The 23,309-nt window shown below is 42.5% G+C and overlaps 1 protein-coding gene across 4 annotated transcripts in view; it reads left to right on the top strand.

The window, feature by feature from the left end:
* The window catches only part of LNPK (lunapark, ER junction formation factor), a 126,303-nt gene that overhangs the window by 17,170 nt on the left and 85,824 nt on the right, over positions 1 to 23,309 (top strand). For 2 of the 4 annotated variants that reach the window (XM_089779769.1, XM_089779770.1), the window contains exons 3-6: positions 3,077 to 3,118; positions 5,686 to 5,873; positions 12,028 to 12,086; positions 20,988 to 21,028. In XM_089779769.1, the coding sequence (XP_089635895.1) occupies positions 3,077 to 3,118; positions 5,686 to 5,873; positions 12,028 to 12,086; positions 20,988 to 21,028 (330 nt within the window). Of the gene's footprint in view, positions 1 to 3,073; positions 3,119 to 5,685; positions 5,874 to 12,027; positions 12,087 to 20,987; positions 21,029 to 23,309 lie in introns of all 4 variants that reach the window. The other 2 variants (XM_075933691.2, XM_089779768.1) reach the window with 1 other exon arrangement.

Here is a 23,309-nt window from a genome sequence, read left to right as displayed (position 1 = left end):
TGGGATTTGACCCACGTTCTAAAGAGCCTGACGAAACCGCTATTCGAACCAATAGCTATCTGCTCCTGGTCTCATTTGTCTATGAAAGTAGCCTTCCTCGTCACCATTACCTCTAGCAGGAGGGTGAGTGAGCTTGCGGCCTTGGTGGCCGACCCTCCATACCCTGTCCTTTGTAAATACAGTGTGATACTCTGACCCCACCCTAAATTCCTCCCTAAAGTACCCTCCCCCTTCCACGTGAGTGAACCCATACACTTACCTGCCTTCCTTCCGAAGCCGCAGGTGGACCCAATCCAGACTGCATGGCACACTTTTGATGACCGACGAGCTCTGGCGTTCTACGTGGATTGCATGAAGCTGTGGCGAATCTCACCTTGACTTTTTATCTCTTACACTGAAAGATCTAAGAGAGAAACAATCTCGTCTCAAAGAATTTCTAAATGGATTACATCCTGCATTCAAACTTGTTACACCCTATATGGCAAGGACTTACCTGGAACTATCACAGCTCATTCCACCAAGGCGGTAGCTTCCATGACTGCCTTCCTTCATAACGTTCCACTGCAAAACATTTGCAACGCTGCTACCTGGTCATCCGATCACTCGTTTGCGCAACACTACGCTCTTTCCGCTTCCATAGCATCCTCTATGGCAGTTGGACAAGCTGTGTTATCTACACACGGCTCCAAACCCACCTCCGCGAGCCGACAACTGCTGTGTAGTCACCCAGAGTGGAGCACCCATGGGGATCACTTGAAGGAGAAGAAAGAGTTACTTACCTTGTGCAGTAACGGTGGTTCTTCGAGATGTGTCCCCATGGGTGCTCCACTACCCTCCCTCCTTCCCCTGCTTGGAGCCTTATACTCTAGTGGGTAGAGAAGGAACAGAGGAGCCGTGCGCTCAGGCGCACTCAAGTCCAATGACACTAGATGGTGCCATGGCACCTGCGCAGCGTGGCAGAAACTGCTAGAAAAGTCTCCGGTTGCCGGCGCGAGGATGCACCAGCACCCAGAGTGGAGCAACCTCGGGGACACATTTCGAAGAACCACCGTTACTGCACAAGGTGAGTAACTCTTTCTTCCTTTACAGAACACTTGTAAATTGCAAACTATTTAAAGCTAACTGAAATTCATTATATTTTTTTTCTCAAATGTGTTGCATGTCCAAAGGATGTTTTGAGTTTCCTTTCACATGCACCCTCCCTCTCCATATTCCTCTCATTCTTGTCTCCCTCCCCGTTACTGCCACTGTGTGTGTATACCAGCTGACTAGCACTGGGTAGGGGAATGGTAAATCATAGAGAACAATGAAGGGCAGTTCTCCTGCACAGCAATTGAATTCTTAAATTGAAATAAGAGGTGCTGGGGCTCAAGCAATTACATGGCAGGGGTCAACCAATTTTTTTTTTTTTTTTTAATTTTCATAACTGATGCAGCAAGCCCAGAGGTTTGGAGTATGAATTCCTAAGCCTGGAGGTATCAGGGCTCAACCCTGGCAAGTCATGGCACAAATTAAGCACTGCAGCAGGTACTTCTAAGGCAGGGGTAGGCAATAATTTTTTTGCCAGGGGCCCTAGGCCGCTCCAGAAGGTACGGGACCTCAAGCAGAAGGGGTGGGGCCAGGATACTTCCAGGTTCCCCACCCCCAGACCATGATTGGTCTGGGAGTGGGGGAGCACCTTTGCCCCCCGCCCAACCAGCTTACCCCGAGGTACCTATACCCAGGCTAATCAGGGTTGGGGGCGGGAGAGTGCACAAAGCCTCCTACTGCCCTGCCAGGAGTGCATGGCACTTCTAAGTGCCGCATGATCCTGGGCAGGGCGGAGGAAACTTTGTGCGCTTCCCCCCTGCTCCCAGACCCTAATTGTCCTGGGGGCAGCGGCATGGCAGGGCCTCCACCTAGCTGGATTCACCTGCTTGGCAGGCCAGATCTGGACTGCGGAGGCCCTTTTGCCCACCCCTGTTCTAAGGGCATGTCAGCACTACAGAGTTAAGTTGTCCTATGTTAAGTTAACTTAAAACCCCAACAGCAACTGCTCTGGTGGCTGATGTACACACTACACACTTTCTGTTTGTACATGTCCTCACTAGGAGCATTCCTACCAACTGAACAGGAGCAGTGTGTGTGTGGTGGGGGGAATGAAGGGAGCAGGGCTGAGAGCTAGCTTCCTGGGCATTTCAGCAGTTTGAACGGGGAGCTGGGCACATGCAGCCTGGCAGAGAGATGGGGGCAGCTGGGTCTAGCTGCCTGGCTTTCTTGTCAATTTGAGGGTTCCAGCATGCATCCATGAAATTGATGACAGCCAACAGTCCATGCGAGTAATGCAATATCTACAGCAGGTTTGAGGAGCCTCAGGCCTAGGGGCCAGATGTGGCCCCCGACTTGTCTGGATCCAGCCCCCAGGGTTTAGGATTCCCTCCAGGATTGGGAACCCCACACTGGCATTCCAGCTGTCCTCCCATGGGGCTGGAGCACACAAAATCTACTAGCCTGGGCCCCCCTAAGCTCTGGTGTGTGATCAGAATGTGAGGAGTGTCTTTCTCCTCAGTCAGTGAGGGTTTTCTTGCTTTTTACTTTTCTTTGCTTCTCACTTGTGTGTGGTCCCCAATCCAAAAAAGCTACCCCACCCCTGATCTACAAGGACACTGAGTAGCCTTATACCAACATAAGCCTTATGTCTCTTGTGGAGTGTTACTGTATCAGTTTAGTAGGGCATTTACATCATCAGGACAAGGCTGTAACTTGTACATTTACAGAATTATGTTCACATAAGCTGCCTTGCATTAGCCTACCTGTGTAGTGTAGACCATTTCTTTGAATGCAAATACTGTTAGTGTGTGACTTAAGAGAGGAGCCTTTATGAGCAGGAAATGTGTGAGGAAAGCAGGTAACAAGTCAATTAAAATGAATAGTTTTAAGACACTTCAAAGTAAATATAATTAATTATTTTGGTTTTGAATGAAAACGTCTTAATCAGTTATCCTGTATGAGTGCTGCTGGCAATACGCTATAAACAGAATATCTTAGGTATCCTTGTAAAGTTGAATGACACTTCATTTCCTTCCCCTGTAAGCAGGCAAAGCCTTCAACAGTAGAAGTGTTGGAGAAAATTGATAAGGTATGTATTTTGCCTCTGCACTATTGCTGTTTTGTTTGCGTCAGAAATAAATATCTAACATCTGGGCAGTTTTTAAAAACTAACAAGCTTTTAATAAATTTGTGGGGGAGAGTTGGAGTGGAATGTATATATACATTTTAACAGGGCCGGCCCACAACATTTTGGCACTTGAGGCAGAGAGCTCAAACGACACCCCCTCTCTAGAGCAGAGAGAATACAGATGCACCAGCAGCAGCCACAATTTTCTACACTCTGGTTCCTAGTGGTGCCCCCACTCTCCTGCAGTCTGGCACCTGAGGCAGCCGTCTCAGTTGGCCTCATGGTAAGGCCAGCCCTGCATTTTAATTAGGGTTGGCAGAGTTCAATTTTAATATTTTTAGAATGTTTAGTCATTAGTGTTTTAGAATCTTTATTTAAATCTTTATAGTTGTGGGAAATTATTGGCAGGGGATAAGACAATTATTTAATTTCTGTAGACATTCAGAAAGTTAAAGCTTTGTAACCATTAAAAGACACATTGTCAACTTTAGGGATATTAGTGTGTAGTTCATTACATGATTAACTGATAAGCCTGGGATTATCAATTCATTATGACAGCTACACGCATCCTCCCTGTGCTGCCTCAGTATCAGCAGCAACAGAGGCAGCAGTGAGTGGGAAGCCATTTTTTAAGCTGGTGCTCTATGCATGCCAATTTCTGTGGAGCCACCTGCCCTGCCCCCGCTGTCTCCCACAGAGGCAGCAGCTTTGGGGAGGAGGGCAGGAGGGAGCCAGTGCTTGCGGGAAGCTGGCTTAAAAGTCAACATTAAAAGTCAGCTTCCTGTGAGCCCTGGCTCCCGCCTGCCCCTCCTGCATGTAGTTGTGTAACCATAAAATTTCCAGCAGTTACATGTTTTTACAAATACATGATAGTTAACATCCCTAGTCATCATTTTGTTAGTACAGCCTCTCTCCGAGTTACGAACGAGTTATGGGCCAAACACTCGATCTGTTCGTAACTCGGACCCCATTGAGTTACACTCCACTGCGCTGTTCGTAAGTGCAGGTCGCGTTCGTAACTTGGGGACCGCCTTTACAACCGCTCCCTGGGAGCTTTGGTCGTAAGTGTGAATGGTCGTAACTCAAAGTGAATGAATATTAAATTGTCCTGGTTGGAGAATCTAATTATGGCTAAAGGGTACGCCCTCATTTTTATGCTCTTCAGAAAATGTCACTAGAACAAAGTCCTATTCATTAGGCCCATTAGAAAATTCAGTACAGGTTTCATTTAAAAACCCTTACAGTGGTGGTAAAACAAGATCATGACAAGAATAACTGAAGAGGCAATTCTGTGATCTAGTAAGATTCTGGTCAGCATTTGTGACAAATTTTGTATATAGAGCAATGACTAGGGATGTTAAATTTAGATTAATTGGCTAATTGAATAATCAATGCAATTTGCATTGGCTATTTGATTAGTTGATAAGGTCGCCTTCGCCTTTGCTACACTTCAAAGGCGCAAGCTCTGTAGGGAGCATAGGGCCAGTTGGGGGACTCAAGCAGTCCCCTGCTGGCTCTGTTCTCCCCACAGCATTTCAAAGCTACAGCGCCGCAGGGAACCCGAGGCCAACGGGGGAGTCCCCACTTGACCCCGGGCTCCACATGGCGCTTCCACTTTGAAACACTACATACAGCCTGGGGCAGCTGGGGACTTCCTAGCTGGCCCCGACTGCATGCAGTCTTTCAAAGTGGCTGCAGCATGTGAAACCCAAGGTCTGGCCTCGAGCTTCATGTGGTGCTGCTGCTTTGAAGCACCCCATCCTTTTCCCCACCCCCCTTGCTGCCTCTTTCTGATACAGGCAGCGGGGGGGGGGGGGGGGGGGGCAAGCAACTAGTCATTTACATTCCTAGCAGTTACCTGTTCTGAAATATCTAGTTGGTATTTTTAATAGCAAATTAACAAAGGTTTGGGTACTTCTGTTGCCATTAAAAGTACAAAGCACTGCTAGATCATTCAACTGTCTGCCAAAATTCTAAACCAAACCGTGTTAAGATATCGAGGACTATATACTTGATATAAGAGAGTGCTAAATACAATATAGTTTATGTGGCTGTAATATCTCAGCTTTGTTGCAGGACGAGGTAGAGTATTAAAACAAAAATTGTGAAGTTTCGTAGGTGCCTATTAAGGCAACAATGCTCAATCTAGACCGTGGAATGCTTTTGCTATGTCAAAGCTGGCTGGTCATATTGTGATGGTTTTCCTCTTTGTTTCCAATTTACTAAATCCCATTAAGGTGACTAAAAATACATACATTTTTACTATCACTCTTCAGTTGCTGTAGTTGCCCAAGGAGTGTTATCTGCTCGTGACTGAAGGGCAGGTGGTCCATGCCAAAACTGATGTATTAAGATGCAGTTCATGCTGTGAAAATTGTTAGATGTGTTGGACTAATGAATATCAAGTACAGAAAGCCTGATTGCTTGTGCAGAGTTTTCAAAATCGTATTGAAATGCTCAACTTCAACCAACTTAACAAAGCATCACTTAATTTCAGCCACTAGTCACTTAAAAACCTCTATTTACAGGAAATCGAGGCATTAGAAGAATTTAGAGAAAAAAATCAGAGGCGGCAGAAGCTATGGGCTGGAAGACTCCTTCTCTACTCATTAGTTCTTTATTTTGGTACTTTCTTAATCGTATATTTGTGGTATCTACCTGATGAATGGACAGCAAGGCTGATTATGGTGCTTCCATTTTTTGCATTTCCATTGATGTAAGTAAAATATGCCTTTTTCCTAACTGCTGTGTCTGTTGAAAGAAAATGGAGAGTGAATGATATTAGGGATTGGGTTTGTTTTCAACAGCCCTTGAGTTATCACAATTGGCTCAATTTTTTCCTTTAAAATAGGTTTGACTAGTTAGCAAATGCTTTTTTGTGAGGGAAATGTCTCTGCTGGGTCTGGGTTGGGGGGTGGGGGAGAGGAAGAGATTTTTTCTGTTCAAAAAGTATCAACATCAGAAGTTGCATAGGTTTTCAGGATGATAATCTGCACAGCCTTTAAATCAGTTTTCATCAGGTTGAAGATAAGTTCTAGTCCTCTTCTGAGTTTTTAAAGATGTATAATCAACTCAAAATCTAAACCATTATTTCAATTATTGGGGTACTGCAGCTACTCCTAAAATTTCTGGACATTGTTATTGTTGTTTAGGTTTTTTTAAAAAAAAATTCTCATCCCTATTATCTGAAAGGTAACAAATACTTTGTAGATAGTGGAAATGCTGCAAAATGAAAAAAAAAATAAAACTAAAGAAGAGAAATACAGTGAACCCTCGTTTATCGCGGTAGATAGGTTCCAAACCCGACCGCGATAGCTGAAAATCCGCGAAGTAGGATCCTCAAAGCCTCGGGGGAAGCCGGCGGGGGGGCATCCCAGGCGCGCCTGGGATGCCCCCCCGCCGGCTTCCCCGGAGGCTTTGAAAGCCGCGGAGGGGCTCCGGCGGGGGAGCAGCCCAGGCGCGCCTGGGATGCCCCCCCGCCGGCTTCCCCGGAGGCTTTGAAAGCCGCGGAGGGGCTCCGGCGGGGGAGCAGCCCAGGCGCGCCTGGGATGCCCCCCCCCGCCGGCTTCCCCGGAGGCTTTGAAAGCCGCGGAGGGGCTCCGGCGGGGGAGCAGCCCAGGCGCGCCTGGGATGCCCCCCCGCCGGCTTCCCCCGAGGCTTTGAAAGCCGCGGAGGGGCTCCGGCGGGGGAGCAGCCCAGGCGCGCCTGGGATGCCCCCCCGCCGGCTTCCCCCGAGGCTTTTTAAAGTTTTGGTAAGGATCAATTTTATGTTCACAGTACAGTGAACCCTCGCTACTTCGGGGTTCGACCATCGCGGATTCACGTATATACATAATGTAATGAAAAAAGTCCGCGAAGTCGTGAATCCGCGATGGTCGAACCGCGAAGTAGCGAGGGTTCACTGTATTCAATTTTTTTTCAATCCAAGTACAAGTTAGGTGCAACTAACAAAGCTAGGTAAATGTTCAAGTTAATTTTTTTTTAAGTTTGTGTCCCTTCAACATGTGCATGAGTCTCAAATGAGTAGCTGTTCTACTGGAGTATTCCTGAGAGTTTTTTCTTATAATAAAATGTTAAGGAGTCCTAATGCTGTTAACTCTTTGAATATGTAGTAGGAAAAATGGCTAAGTTTATTTTAGTTCTATTTGTTTGAGCTGATTTCTCTGCTTATTAGATGTCTTGTTTTCACATTTTTACCCCTCCTGCAACTTGGGCTTCACAGGTTTTTCATCTTGGATCACCTTAGTTAGACATGGAGACATGAAGTCTGTTTGGCCTTTTGGGGTTTAACACAGATATTATAGCACAGCTGATTTGTATAGATATAGACTATGGACACCAAAGTTTACATTCAGAAGTCCTTTAAATTCTTTTTGCACATATAGTAATTTTGCTAGTCTTAATATGTTCCAAGTTGCTGCACAATGTTAATGTTCACTACAGATTGAACTATTAGGGTGGTTGAACACTGAAATGAATTGCCTGAGGAGGTTGTGGAGTCTCTATCATTGGAGATATTTAAGAGCTGGTTAGATAAACATCTTTCGGGGATGATCTAGATCAGGGTGGGCAGAAGGGCCTCCGCGGGCTGGATCCAGTCTGCGGAGGCCCTGCCACTCCCTGGTCCCCAGATCAATCAGGGTCTGGGGGCAGGGAAGCATGCAAAGTTTCCTCTCCTCTGCCAGGAGCATGCGGCGCTTGGAAGTACCAGGCACTCCTGGCAGGGCGGGAGGAGACTTTGTGCGTTCCCTCACCCATAGACCCTGATTGACCTGGGGACAGGGGAGCACAAGAAGTCTCCTCCCAGCCAGGGGCATGGGCAACTAGGAGGAACGGGGGTTGGGGGACAGGCAGGCAAAGGTGTTTCCCCACCCCCAGACCATCGTTGGTCTGGGGGTGGGGAACCCAGAAGTATCCTGGCCCTGCTACTTCTGCTCGAGGCCCTGCCCCTTCTGGTGTGGCCCGGGGCCACCAGAAATTTTTGAAGTAGTCCACGGCAAAAAATTATTGCCCACCCCTGAGGTAGACACTGCTTGGACCGTGAGGGCAGGGGACTGGACTTGATCTCTTGAGGTCCCAGTTCTAGTATTCTGTGATTTCCTGAGATAAAAATATAGACCAGTATATGTGTACAGCAATACACTGAACTGATCTATTTACGAAGGCTCAAAGTAAACTTTTATCAAAGAGAATAGTTAGGTTTGGTTTTGTTTTCTCTCAGATAATATTGTGAAAAAGGCTTTTTAGCTAGCCTGCTACTTATACCCACCTTCCTCTTACTCATTTCTACACTCATGTGCCATATTTGAGTGTATTGCCATTGTTCAGGGGCCTGTCTTCTACCACTAATCTGATCTTCAATTGGATCTTTTGTTCTCCGGTTTTTCTAAATTCAGTAGACATTTCATTTTTGAGTGATGGGCTTCTATGAAATCTGGGTCAGTATATGAATGTTTAGAACTAAATTTAGGCTCTTGTGACTTGCAAACATGTCTGATTTTTCTCCTGAATTCAGTCCTCTTCAGATTTTCTCTGGCTGGTATGAATAACAAGCAGATGCCAGCATGTTTTTTTTCTCTCTCTCTCATGAGGTGAACCTATGTTGAATGCCTGGTGCCATCCAATACTAACTCTCTTTTTTTTTTTCCTGCCTTAAGCAAACTGGAAAATGTCTATTTCTCCTAGCATGTTACTGCAAGCTTTGAGCATGTTACTGATGCTGGTACAATGGGTTAAGTTCTAGGAATGTGTAACATTTTAAACTTTGAAATACCTATATTTAAATAACTGAAGACTTGAGAAAAATAGTGGCACATAGGAAGGCCTCATTTCTTGAAATTGCACCTGCTTCCATTCAGAATTATTTTGTCTCATTTCCTCAGCTGAAAGTTTAAATTGTCAATTTAATTATCTGAGAATTAAACAATATTTTTAATTTAACCTTTACATTTGGGTTCTGGGTTGAACATTTTAAAGTTCTCAAAAAAGAGAATTCAGAGTGGAAACTTTAATGCTAGTATCATTATCTGATTGCTCAACATATAGTGGTAAACGGTGGTGGAGGGGAGAGAAAACTTGACTTGGAAAAAATACATAATTGTGAAAGAAAATAATACAAGACCCTATAGACATGATGCATCATTCAATCATCACTTTATAGAGAATAACTGCCACTCACATGACATAAGGAATCTGTCAGCAATCATTGTACTACTTCACAACTTTTTAAAATAGTTATTAGAGCATGAATTTGAAAACAGAATGTCAGTGTTGTACGCCTTCATTAATCACGTCTTTGTCAATTACTTGTCTGTGACCTTGAGCAGTCACTTCATCTACGTGTTAGGGATGTTATTAGATGTTTATTTTTGTAAATGTATAACTGCTGAATTTTTTAGCAGTTACACATTTATATATGGGGTGAGGCAGGTGGGAGCCATTGCTCCTGCCTCCTTCCTCACTCTCCCTGCTGTTTCTGATACAAACGAAGCAGTGTGTGTGTGTGTGTGTGTGTGTGTGTGTGTGTGTGTGTGTGTGTGTGTACGCGCACGCACAGGACGGAGGGGCAGTTCTACAGAGCTGGTATGCACAGGGAGCCAGCTTGAAAGCCAGCTTTCCATATGTACCGCCTGGCCCCCACCCTCCATGCTGCTGTGTCTCTATCAGAGGCAGCAGTATGGGGGCAGATCGCTCCACGGGAACCAGCACACATGGGGAGCGGTCTTAATAGCTGGCTCCCCATGGGCACTGGCTCCTGCTCTGCCCCTTCTGTCTTTGATACAGAGGCAGCAGGAGTGTGTGTGTGTGATCATTAGGATTAGCTGATAAACCCAGGCTTATCGGTTAATTGTATAAATGACTACATGCTAACATCCTTACTATGTGTCTTGACATCTGCATCTATAAAATTGGGATAGAAGTTCACTTACCTCTCAGCAATTTTTGGTTTATTAATTATTGTAAGCATTAAAGATGTTAGATATCGGTTATTTTAGTAATTGTGTAGCCACAACATTTTTTAGCTGTTACGCGGTTACTAAAATGTTTCCCTCCCTCCCCCCGAGATGGGACAGGCAGTCACTTCGGGGGAACTCACTGTTACCCCGCACTGCTGCCTCTGTATCAGAGGCAGTAGCTCAGGGTAGCAGGTAGAGATGGTTTAAAAATCATCTCCCCACGCAGTCGAGCTCTTGCCTGCTGCCCCATGTTGCTGCCTCTCATACAGAGGCAGCAGTGTGGGATGGTGGCAGCAGCCTCTGTCTGGGGACCCAAACTGCCCGTGAACAGAGGCTGATCCAGCATCCATGTTGTTAGGATTAACTGATAAGCCCAGTCTTCTCAGGAATATAATTTTTTCCCCTAAGAGTTCAGATAAACTACTCCAGAATTTCTGCTGATATTCATAGTCTAATGAAACATCAGGATAAAACTGACAAGGTGTGGGTCAGTATCCCTGCTACTATTAAGATCCCTGTAAAATTGACAAGAATAATGTCAGCTTACTCTTCTTTTTGGAAAAAGATTTAATATAGCAAGTGCACAGTAGCTCTTTTCTGTGGGGTTTTTTTTTTCCTACTATGACCAAAGGATGTTAAGGACCCGGTAATTGGCTAATCGTGTAGTTGATACAATTTGTATTGACTACACGATTAGGTGATAAGGGGAGGCTCTGCAGAGCTGTAGCAGGACTAGCTCCTGGAACCGGTGCGAGCCGGGACTGAGCAGTTCCAGCTCACGCTGGCTCTGAAACCACTGCGGCTTTACAGTGACTTGACTGCCTAATAAGCCTAGGTTTATCTGGTAATTGACTACTCAAGTAGTCGTTTACATCCCTAGTATGACCTCTCCAGCTAACTTCTTATATTCAGTTTTTTGATTATAGCTTGGTAGTAACCTGCAAATGAAGTTGTTTGCAGCAAGCTACTTGATCAGCTTAGTCCTTGAATGTATGACATTTCTTCATGAAAATCATTTGTTGCTTGAACCCTTGCATATTATGTGACTGTGTCAGTACTTTATTTTTAAATTGTTTAACTTATAGGATTCACAGCTTTATTTTTGCAAGGTAATATATTAAAATTTCCCCATGAAATATGACATTGCCAATGTGGTTGCTTCTTCATTAGTTCTTCACACAGTAATAACTTTGTTTCATGATATTTTAGTAGAAGCATTATTGATTTCATGTAAATAAGTGCTGTGATGGGAGGAAATGTTGGAGCATAGTTCTAAACTTCCCATTTCATAATGTATTTGAAGATTTTCACTACTTTCTGCATATTTGCTAAGGATTTTTTCCTTTAAGAAAATGATTATGGATAATCTACTTTGGGCTCATCTAGACTATGGCGAATGGTCGAAAGAAGATATGCAAATTCTGATCACACTTTTGAAAGCAAAACTTCCTTAAAAAAGGAGGTTTACGTGGCTTTTTGATGAAGGGGGCAGTTCTCCGAAAAAGTCGCTTCTTAATTACTTTCACTTTCGAAAACTCTGCTTTCGAAAGTGCGATCGGAAGAAGATATGCAAATTCCCATGGAATTTGCATATTTTCTTTTGACTGTTCCGTGTAATCTAGATGAGCCCTTTGTGATGTTACAAAGGGAATTTGACCTAGGAGTAGTGTTGGTTTTTTGAGTGTCCTTTGCATCATTTGTATGAAATATTAGAGCGCCAATGACACATTTTGTGAAAGTGTTTGAGCTGTTTTGGGAAACTTGCATTCCTATTAAATCTTCAAAATAGGCTACTTATTAATCATTTTGAAGGAGTGCTCATAATTGAGGGTGAAGTTAGTTTCCTATTCAACTATTTTCAGTTGGTTTAGCCTTTAATGTAAACTAACTTGTTTTTTCCCTCCCTCTTCCTAGAATCTGGTTTTTAAGAACTCTGCTCATTTTCTTCTTTTGCAAAAGAACAGAAAGAAACAGTAAGTATATTTTCAGTCTTTTTCAAATCCTGTGGAACTAATTAGTAGAAGTGAGATTCAATATATGGGTATTTAAGTATTTATTTTAGTTAGAATAGCTTCCAGGAGCGGAAAGATGATCTCTTGGTTGTGGTAATTGAGACTTAAGAGACTTTTAAATTCTGTTTCCACTTCTTCACTGGAAAGTCACTTAATCTCTCTTCTTCCCATCTGTAAAATTGTAATGTGCTGTCATGCGGGGTGTTGTGAAGTATAATGTATTAATGCAGGGGCCTTAGGCACTGATGCGCCTTAATACTTCCTATTTTCTACCTGTGGCATACAGTAGTCCACTCTCCTGTAGGTCTCTCTTTTGGTCATCTTTCCAGCTGTATGGGTACTGGGTGCTATAGGTAGTCTGTTAGATACAGGAAATAAAATGATGTAGTGGTCCCTTCTGGCCTTAACTTCATGATTCTATGTGAGATACTCACATGGCCCCCTGAGTAGACTATAAGCACCTCGGTTGACTTACTACACAAGTACTTCGGCAGTATCAGAGGCAGCAACTTGGGGGGGGGGGCAGGCGGGCACTGTTGCTTTCAGGGAGCTGCCTTTCAAGCCAGCTCCTGCCTGCCCCCCTGCATGTAATGTGTAACTGCTAACATTTCAGCAGTTACATGTTTACACAAATACACATATTTTCATATCCCTACTTTATATTCTAAATGTGATTTTGGGGGTGGTGAAATAAACTGTTGAATTGAGCCACCATCATATGCTTGATAAAGCTTAGTCTCACTTCCATCAGCCTTATGTGGTGGTTTCTCTGCTTTCTCAGTGCTTGGTCAAAATGAGAACATGGAGGAGAGGAGAATGGCTGAGGATTACCTTGGCTAAGACAGAGGTGACGGTAATATATAGAGAGGTTGGATCTTTAGGTGATGTGGTAGTGGGAATTTTAGTGACCATTATTAAAATGTGTGCCATGAGAATGCAGATACGCTTCCTTCGAGTCCTGTATCTGGGAATTTTGTGCCCCAACCAAGAGGTCATCTTTCCTCTCCTGGAATCTATGTCACTAGTACCTCTTAATCTGTGTGGTTAGACGTTTGATGTGCTTTCTCTACTTTGGACCTCATGTAGCCTTTAGGACTTAAAAAACAAAAAACCCACTAGTTCCAAAATGATGGCAATATGGTACTGAATCCTTGTTTTTGCCTGCTCATTTTAGCTGAGCAGTAAAATATATGAAGCTTTTCTAATAGTGACTTCTAGGAATTGCCTCGGGGAAGTCATTTAACCACCACTGGGAGGTGCTCCATGAGGTTAATATGTGGATCACTTTTCCTTCCACTTGTAATCTTTTAAAGTGATTTGTGCAGTAAAAATATATTTCCCATGTTTTAAAAATGCTGCAGTTGTACGCCACCGAGAAGTTGTACTTAGGGCAGAATGTATCTGCTTATCCGTCATGTTGTATTAACCATTGGGACATGTGCTGCTTGTTCAACTGCACTGACATCATATTGCTTCTGGGTTCACTTTGAGATGTCATTGATCTGTAATCTCTTAAATGATGTGGACTATTTGGGAGGCTGCCTCTCTAGTGATTTGCTATCGTGATCTAATTCAGTACAGACAGTCCCTGAGTTACGCGGATCCGACTTATGTCGGATCCGCAGTTACGAACGGGGTCCTCTCCCTGGTCTCCAGCAGACCAGGGAGAGGAAGCAAAGCGGCGGAACACGCGGGCAGTGGACAGCCCAGACGCGTCTGGGCTGTCCGCTGCCCGCGTGTTCCGCCGCTTTGCTCCCCGTCCCCCTGGTCTGCAGACCAGGGGGACAGGGAGAAAAGCCGCGGAGCCTGAGGGCAGCAGGACAGCCACGGCGCATCTGGGCTGTCCCGCTACCCCAGTGCTCTGCGGCTTTGCTCCAGACGCCTGTGGTACAGCAGCTGGTGCGCTGTCGGTTGGTCCTGTAGCGCCGCTCTGGACGCTACTGGACCAAGCCGGCAGCACCCCAGCTGCTCTGCCTCAGGCATCCTGATTCAGCCACTGCTGGTCAGTTTCAGCAGCGGCTGAATCAGGACGCCTGGGGCAGAGCAGCTTGGGTGCTGCTGGGTTGGTCCAGCGGCGCTACTGGACCAACCCAGCAGCACCCCAGCTGCTCTGCCCCAGGCGTCCCCAAGTCAGCCGCTGCTGAAACTGACCAGCAGTGGCTGACTACAGGAAGCCCCTGCCCCGGGCTTCCTGGAATCAGCCGCTGATCAGTTTCAGCAGCAGCTGACTTGGGGATGCCTGGGGTTCTTAAGTTGAATCTGTATGTAAGTCAGAACTGGCGTCCAGATTCAGCCACTGTTGAAACTGATCGGTTTCAGCAGCGGCTGAATCTGAATGCCAGTTCTGACTTGCATACAGATTCAACTTAAGAACAAACCTACAGTCCCTATCTTGTACGTAACCCGGGGACTGCCTGTAATGGTATGTGTGACAACGGTCTCTGGAGGGGCCAGTCTGAGTACTTTGTCTGTCCTGTTCTTTGCAATTTGCCCAGATAATCTCCAAAACTGGTAGTTAACTCTTTAATTAGATTCAATAAGCTAGTAGTCAGATAGTTTCTGTAATATCACACTGGTAAATAGGAAGCAAAAATACAGTCACCTTTTAAGCAATCTATTCTTTGGCCCTCATCCAGACAACCAAGTCTAATATAGTGTGAGATTACTGAAAACCACATTCACCATACTTAGTCCTAAAAATCCCAGAAGATACTGGATACATCATCAGGTCAATGAATATTTCAGATCTTACCCAAATACATGCTTACAGCCAATCCTTATTAACTACAGGCTTACAGCCAATCCTTATTAACTAAATGTAAGACAACTAAAAGAAAAAAGAGAGGAATTATATATAATAAAGAGATCAATATATACAAATAAGTGTTAAGTCCTTAGTTTACTTTCATAGCAGAGATGGTGACACTGCTAATTTGTAAAAGTCTTTCTGAAATAAATGAAAAGGTTATAGTCCAATACGCAGTCCAGGTGCAGAGTTTGTTGAACTCCTTTTTTTAGAATTCCAGAGTGAACCCAGAGGAAACCTGGAGATCTCAGTCTTATGGCTTAAACTTTTCCTGTAAAAGTTTAAGCAGATTCAAGGTAAAAAGAATCAGGCCAAATGCGTCCTTGATAGCTCTGTAGCAGGCTGGTAGCATCTTCACAGAAATCATCTCAGTAGAACCTTCTTCTGATGAAGACTAGTTAGTATGAATTGTTCCTTTGAAGCATATTTTATGCCTCCTATGTATAAACAGGTAACTAATTGTAGTCACTAGCATTAGGCAATTAAGCATTCAAATTATCAAGGAAGTTCATTTTTTATGACATAGACAATGTAAGCAAATATAGCATCCATCTATAAAAAGGGAAACAAGAACAACCCAGTAAACTACAGACCAGTCAGCTTAACTTCTGTGCAGGAAAGATAATGGAGTAATTAATTAAGAAGTAAATCTGCAAACATCTGGAAGATAATAAGGTGCTAAGTTAAAAGCCAGAATAGATTTGTAAAGAACAAATCATGTCAAACCAATCTGATAGCGTTTTTTGATAGGATAACAAGTCTTGTGGATAAGGGAGAAGTGGTGGACATGGCATACCTAGACTTTAGTAAAGCATTTGATACAGTCTCTCATGATCTTCTTATCAATAAACTAGGGAAATACAACCTAGATGGGGCTACTATCAGGTAGGTGCATAACTGGCTGGGTAATTGTTCTCAGAGAGTAGTTATTAATGGTTCATAGTCATGCTATAAGGAAATGACAAGTGGGGTTTCACAGGAGTCAGTTTTGGGACCAGTTCTGTTCAATATCTTCATCAACAATTTAGATGATGGCATAGAGAGTACGATTATTAAGTTAGCAGATGATACCAAGCTGGGAGGAGTTGCAACTGCTTTGGAGGACAGGGCCATAATTCAAAATGATCTGGACAAACTGGAGAAATGGTCTGAGGTAAATAAGATGAAGTTCGCTGAGGACAAATGCAAAGTACTCCACTTAGGAAGGAACAGTCAGTTTCACACATACAGAATGGGAATCAACTGTCTAGGAGGGAATACTACAAAATGAGATCTAGGGGTCATATTGGATCAAAAAGCTAAATAGTGTGACACTTGCAAAAAAAGGCAAACATGATTCTGGGATGCATTAACACGATAAGTCATTCTTATGCTTCACTCTGCACTGATTAGGCCTCAGTTGGAGTATTATGTCCCGTTCTGGGCACCACATTTCAAGAAAGATGTGGAGGAGGTTGCATAGAAGAGCAACAAAAATGAATAAAGGTCTAGAAAACATGACCTATGAGGCAAGACTGAAAAAATTGGGCTTCTTTAGTTTAGAAAAGAGAAGACCAAGAGGGGACATGATAGCATTTGTCAAGCACCTAAAAGGGTGTGTCAAGGAGAATGGAAAAAAATTATTCTCCTTGGCACCTGATGAAGCAATGAGCTTAAACTGTAGCAAGGGATTTTCAAGTTAGACATTAGGAAAAACTTCCTAACTGTCAGGGTGATTAAACACTAGAAAAAATTGCCTAGGTAGGTTGTAGAATCTACATCCCTGGGGATATTTAAGAGCAGGTTGGATAGACCTCTATCAGGGGTCCTGCCGTGAGGTCAGGGGACTTATAATCTCTTGAGGTTCCTTCCAGTTCTGTGATTCTAAGCTGACAAAGTACTTAATATTTAGGACCTGAAATATCTTACATCTTTAATATGTCATAGGTAAACCTATTTAATGCTATGAGTATCTACTCTTGGTTCTCTAACAACACAGGCAACATGTTCAAGATTCAAGTCTGCTTAATAAGAGCTTTGATGACTATCTGCAGGAATGGTCCTGTTTACCATTTTAGTGGCTCCTGTTGAGTTATAGGTAACTCACCAGTTGAATGGTGTGAACAAAAAGCCTTAATATTTAATCATTTGGGGGCTTTATAATTTAGAAAACTACTTCTCCCAGCTGTCCAAACAAACTGGGTCTAGGCCTTGCACCATAACCTATCACTCTTTTCTGAGAACATGGTGACTGTCTCTTCTTTGTACAAATGGTTTAAAATATGTACTTATGCCCATTTAATTTATAATATGCACTGCAGATAAATTTAACAAATAAAATGTCTTTGCTTTAATGAAAGAAGGCTATCTTCACAAGAAATGAAATGCTGAGATAGCAAATACTAATGTAAAATCTTTTCCATTCATAGATAATGCAAAATTATTCCAGTCCTCCTCTTATTTTATAAATTTGTGATGGCCTAAATAATAGTGTTATAATTTGATAATTTCAGTTTGTTCTTAACTATAGCCTTTTTTCTTTTATATACTGCCTTAGTGGAAAACTGATGCTGACAAAATACATTTTGAATGAGTTGTACTGAGGAAGCTGTACTGAATTGTTAAATAACACTAAAGAAGAAAAAATAATTGTGAATACCTTTACATATTTCTGCTTATTAGACTGCATTGTTCATAAAGGAGGTAGCAAAGAGTTGGTAGTATCAAGGGAATTCATTCCTTTACATTGAAGACACTGGCTTATTACAGTGAGTTTTCCATAAGTGCTGATCTACCAGTATTGACTTTCAGGAAAAATCTCACATGCATTTGACTTAATTTTTTTTCTTTTATAGATAAAGGTTAGATGTTGTGCTTACTGACTGTAACACTGTCCCTTCTGTTCTATAATAATGAGATGACCTTCTGGTTAGTTCTGTCTTCTCTGATAAAACTGGGGTTTTGTTATAGTTTGGAAATGCTGTCTGGATGAAATATATAGATCCCACTGTTAAGTTTGGAAATTATCTAGTATTTGCAAGAAATCTTCATGAAACTTGAATAAAAATATATTAGAGACCCAGACTGGCTATGGTAATATTTTTATTGGAGCAAATGGTGAATAAGACAGACTTTAGGGTTAAGGTATGTGGTTACACTCTTTGTCATGGACCGATCGCTACCTGGTCAAATTTAGACTATTTGCTGACCTTCCTCTCCGCAGAGGCAGGAGAACCAATTAAGATGGTCCGTCCTCAGAGGCTGATGGATCCAGAAGGTTTCCTGAGATCTCTGAGGGATTGTTCGGCCATTATGGCTAGTGGTCCTGTCGATGCCCTGGTTGATACATGGAACATCGAGGTAGCCCAGGTGGTGGGTATGATGGTTTGATTAGCCCGAAAAGGGTGCTAAGGAGCAAAGTTTGCCCCCTGATTTTCTGGGAGAGTTGCAGGCAGCGAATTGGTCTGTAATGGCTAGAGCACTGCTGGAGGAGAATTCGAGTCTAGTCCAGTTGGTTGTGGATTGGAGGTAAATTGTGAGCCTATTCTGAGGCAGTGCTGTGGGGAAGAAGAGTTACTTCTCCTCCGGCGGAATTGTTTCAAGTGGTGTGGAGCCTCTTACAGGCTGGCCCCTTTGATGAAATGGAGGAACCCTCAGCAATCCATTGTGACTTGTTGCAAAGTACTTTGCAGATAAGATGACTCACTTCCGGTCTGATTTGGACTCTGGCATCATGTAAGTGGGGTACGGAATGTGTTGAGTGCACCGCCTAGTCATTTTTCTTTGGATCAGTTTCAGCTGTTGCAGACTGAGGATGTGGACAAGGTGCATGGAGGAGTGCGACCAACCATGTGGTCGCTTGACCCTTGCCCTTCGTGGCTTATTAAATTGAGCCAAGAAGGGATGAGTGGTTGGATTCAGGGGATTATTAATGGGTCTTTTAGATCTGCGATGGTTCACGCCACCTAGAAAGAGCCGGTGATAAAACTGTTCCTTAAGAAGACTTCCCTGGACCCACATGATGTGAATAATTATCACCAAGTCACTAATATTCCTTTCTTGGGCTAGATACTTGAGTGGGTGGTGGCATTGCAATTGCAAGCTTTCTTAGAAGAAACAGGTTATCTAGATCGGGGTGGGCAATAATTTTTGACTGGCGGCCACTTCAGAAATTTTTGAAGTGTCCCTGGGCTGCCCCAGAAGGAGCAGGGCCTCAGGCAGAAGGGGTGGGGCCAGGACACTTCCATGCTTCCCCACCCACAGACCCTGATTGTTGGTGCGAGCCAGACTACCTATTAAAAAATCCATCAATTACTCGATTAAATATCCGCATTTTAACATCCCTAGTTATGTTGTTTTTGTCATATTTTAAGGTGTGAATTCATTCCAGATAGTAGCAATTGCTTGATTTCACCCATATATTAATTAGAGATGTGAATGTGCAGCCATTTATATACAGGCTCCCCTCTTCTGCTCTTCCTGCCCCCACCCCTTCCCGACTGCTTCTGATGACTAATGTGGAGAGGTTGGGGGATTGTTTGAAGACCAGAAGAGAAGCGTCTGGAAAGATTTTTTTTCAGGAGGTAGTCTCCATTGAATATGGAGCATCAAACAATTACAACCCATACAAGTTCCAGGAGGGGGTGAATAAGTAATAAGTAGGAGTGTGTGGTTAAAACAAGGGTTTGATTTAGGGATGTAAGCAACTAGTAACTACCTGATAACTACCTTATTAGGTAGTTGTCACTACTCAGCTACTTGTTTCCACCCCCACCCCACCCCACCCCAGCTGCCACTGTATAAATCTGGGGGGATAGAGGAGGCAGAGGCGCAGCGGTTGGGAACCAGCACAAGTGGGGACTGAAGCAGTCCCTGCTTTTGCTGGGTCCCCTGCTGTGGCTCTACCTTTTAAATCTAGTAAGAGCCAGGCAGCTCTTACAACATTTAAAAGGCAGTGGCACAGCAGTCCCAGAGCTAGCAGCTCATGCCGCCCCGGAAAGCTGCCCCTGCTGTGGCTCTGCAGTTTAAATGTAGTAGGAGCTGGGCTGCCTGCACACCTGGCTCCTACTACATTTAAACTGCAGAACCGCAGCAGGTGTAGCAAGCACTCCCTCCTTATCGATTAATCAGGTGGTTGATGGAAATTGCATTGACTACTCAATTAGCTAATTAAACGCTACTTAACATCCCTAGTTTGATTTCTCTTGGGATATTTGCACTCCCTGTTCTATAATGCAATCTATTTTGCTGATGGAATATCCTTGTTTGGTGAATGTAGTTTTAAGTGTGTGAAGGTGTGTATCCTGAACATTCTTGCTTTTCTCAAAGTGATCGCTCTATATCTTACCTCTCTGTTCACAAAACTTGAAAAGACAAGACTAGAGCTTAAATTCATAACTTTGCTAAACACTACTGCTTATTACAACAATCTATAATCCATTAAAGCCTAGTCTCTGTCATTGGAGAGTTGTTAACAGGCCACTTACCTTGAAAGGTCCCTTGAAATATATGTTAACTACTTATTCTAAACAATCTTTTCCACCTTCTATTTAACTGTGACCTGAAAAAGAGCTCTGGGCAAGCTTGAAAGTTTGTGTGTCTTACCAAGAGAAGGACCAATAAAAGATATTACCATACACACCTTGTGTCTCTAGTATCCTAGGACAAAAACAGTTGTTATAGCACTGTGGAAAGTATATTAAATCTGTGAATCTGGTATTCTAAGAGATGTATTACAATTCAAACTAAAGTCGATTGATTCAACATATTCAAGTAAACATTGAGTGTTATGACACTAGTTTTAATATAGATCAAAACAGGACTTACATTGGTAATTAAGTGGTGCTTTAAAAAAGTGTTATAGTTAAAATTCAAAACTGTCATATTTAGGTGGCTTATTTAAAACTCTTATGTGAAAATAAACTCAGAACAAGAAGGATTTACTGATGTACTGGAATTACTTGAGGCCAATGAATGACAATATTGTTTAGATCTCACATGTGAGCAAAATATTCAACTAATTTATTGAAATGTATTTATCACATTTTAATATAAAACTAACACAAATCTTTTTTTAGATGATGCATTAGAAGATCTAAAATCCCAAAAGAAAAAAATAGTGAGTACTTTTTATTCAAATAAATCTGTTAATTATATCATTGTTAAACATTTTCTCTAGAACTCTGCTAACTGAGATTATCTGTAAAATGTAGGATGGGAAAGAAAGGAAACTATCTTTTTTAAATGTATTCACAATTTACAGTTTTGTCCCTCCCCAAAAATAATCAAAATTAATTCTTGTATTTGAAAATAAATCTCATTTTAGTTGGGATGTCCCATGAAGCCAGTAGTTTTGGGCCTGTTTGATCTAGAGACTGAACCTATTTAATCAGGGATTCAAAAAATATCTATGTTGGTTTGTCACTATAAACATAACCCAATGATTTAAAAATACAGCACACAATTGTATTTAATTGCAATACAGTACTGTCAATTACTTTTGTTTGAGGTTAAGAAAACTTTTCTACCTTACTTCCTTTTCTGTCTTTCCTATTTTTTTCTTTTTTTGTAATAGAATATATATTTTCCTGCATTGTGGTGGCATTTTCTTCTTTTCCTCCTTTTCCCTTGCAGTGTTGTCTATCTCTTTCCTTTCATTCCCTCCTTTCCAAAACCTTTGTACTTTGTTAATTGTCTCTGTCGGCCTCTACTCATCCACTTTTGTATGTACCTCTTCAAATAACACTTCCAAATTAGTCTAAAATTGACACTTCCAAGGCCTTTGCTTTATGTAGATCAATTCTTAATTTTAGTAGCCTGGATTTTCAGTTGAAAAGTTGCTGATCTTTAAGAATTCTTTCTTTCATCATGGTGTTGCAGGGTTGGGAACCATTCCTCTCTGATTTACACTGTGATAAGGAAGACCTTCCTTCATTTATGCAGTGTGATTACACTTCCTCATCCTACTCTGTGCTAACAAGCATACACTTAAGTATTAATTATTTGGTTTTGGAAATTTACTGTCCTCCAAAGTCACTAAACTTTCTCTATAATTTGGTTCTTGTGTGTTTTACTCTCCAAGTTGCTTAGAATCTCTTTACTCTCGTGGACTTTACTAATCTTAAACATGGGAAATAACTCTTTCCAATTGTTCTCTAAATTTTAATTCTTATAATGTGTTTTGAGCTAATATGTCAGCAATCAAGTGGGATAAGAACTAGAAGCCCCAAATCTTTTTTCTGTATGTCAGTCTACCATAACTGTATTAGTATCTTCACAAAAATTCAGCCTTTTGGTAGCAATTCAGCCATATATGGCAATGAAATTGCCAAAGCTGTGAATATTTGTTTGAAACAGATTATCTTAAAACTTGCTGCATTATATCACTTTATGATGGACAGAAGGAGGGCCATATAATCCATCCTTTTTATTTCCTACTTAGAAATCAGTCATCAAAGAAACCTATATGTTTCAGGACATGTCATTGGCATGTTGTATTAAAACAAGATCTCAAAAATGTGTTTTTTGGATTCATACCTCCTCCAGTGATATCACAGAATCATAGAACACTAGAACTGGAAGGGACCTTGAGAGGTCATTGAGTCCAGTCCCCTGCCTTCACAGCAGGACCAAGCACTGTATCGACCATCCCTGATACACGTCTATCTTACTTGCTCTAAAATATCTCCAGAGATGGAGATTCCACAACATCTCTTGACAGTTTATTCCAGTGTTTAACCGTCTTGACAGTTAGGAAGTTTTCCTAAATCTCCGTTGCTGCAGTTTAAGACCATTGCTACTTGTCCTATCCTCAGAGGTCAAGGAGAAATTTTTTTCTCTATTCTCCGTGTAACCCCCTTTTAGGTACTTGAAAACTGCTATCATGTCCCCTCTAAGTCTTCTCCTTTCCAAATTAAACAAGCCTCATAGGTCTTCCCTCATAGGTCAGGTTTTCTAGACCTTTAATCATTCTTGTTGCTCTTCTCTGGACCTTCGCCAATTTCTCCACGTATTTCTAGAAATGTGGTGCCCAGAACTGCACACAATACTCCAGCTGAGGCCTAATCAGCTCAGAGTAGACAGGAAGAATGACTTCTCGTGTCTTGCTCATAAAGCTCCTGTTAATGCATCCCAGAATCTTGTTTGGTTTTTTTTTTTTTGCAACAGTATCACACTGTTGATTCAGATTTAGCTTGTGGTCCACTATGACCCCTACATCCCTTTCTGCAGTACTCCTACCTAGACAGTCGCTTCCTGTTCTGTATGTGTGAAACTGATTGTTCCTTCCTAAGTGGAGTACTTGGCATTTGTCCTCAGTGAACTTCATCTTATTTACCTCAGACCATTTCTCCAGTTTGTCCAAATCATTTTGAATTATGGCCCTGTCCTCCAGAGCAGTT

The sequence above is a fragment of the Pelodiscus sinensis genome, chromosome 7, assembly GCF_052426305.1.
Source record: "Pelodiscus sinensis isolate ZL-2025 chromosome 7, ASM5242630v1, whole genome shotgun sequence".
Taxonomy (NCBI): domain Eukaryota; kingdom Metazoa; phylum Chordata; order Testudines; family Trionychidae; genus Pelodiscus; species Pelodiscus sinensis.
Note: the sequence above shows the minus strand (reverse complement) of the source record. Positions and strands in the feature narration are given on the sequence as shown.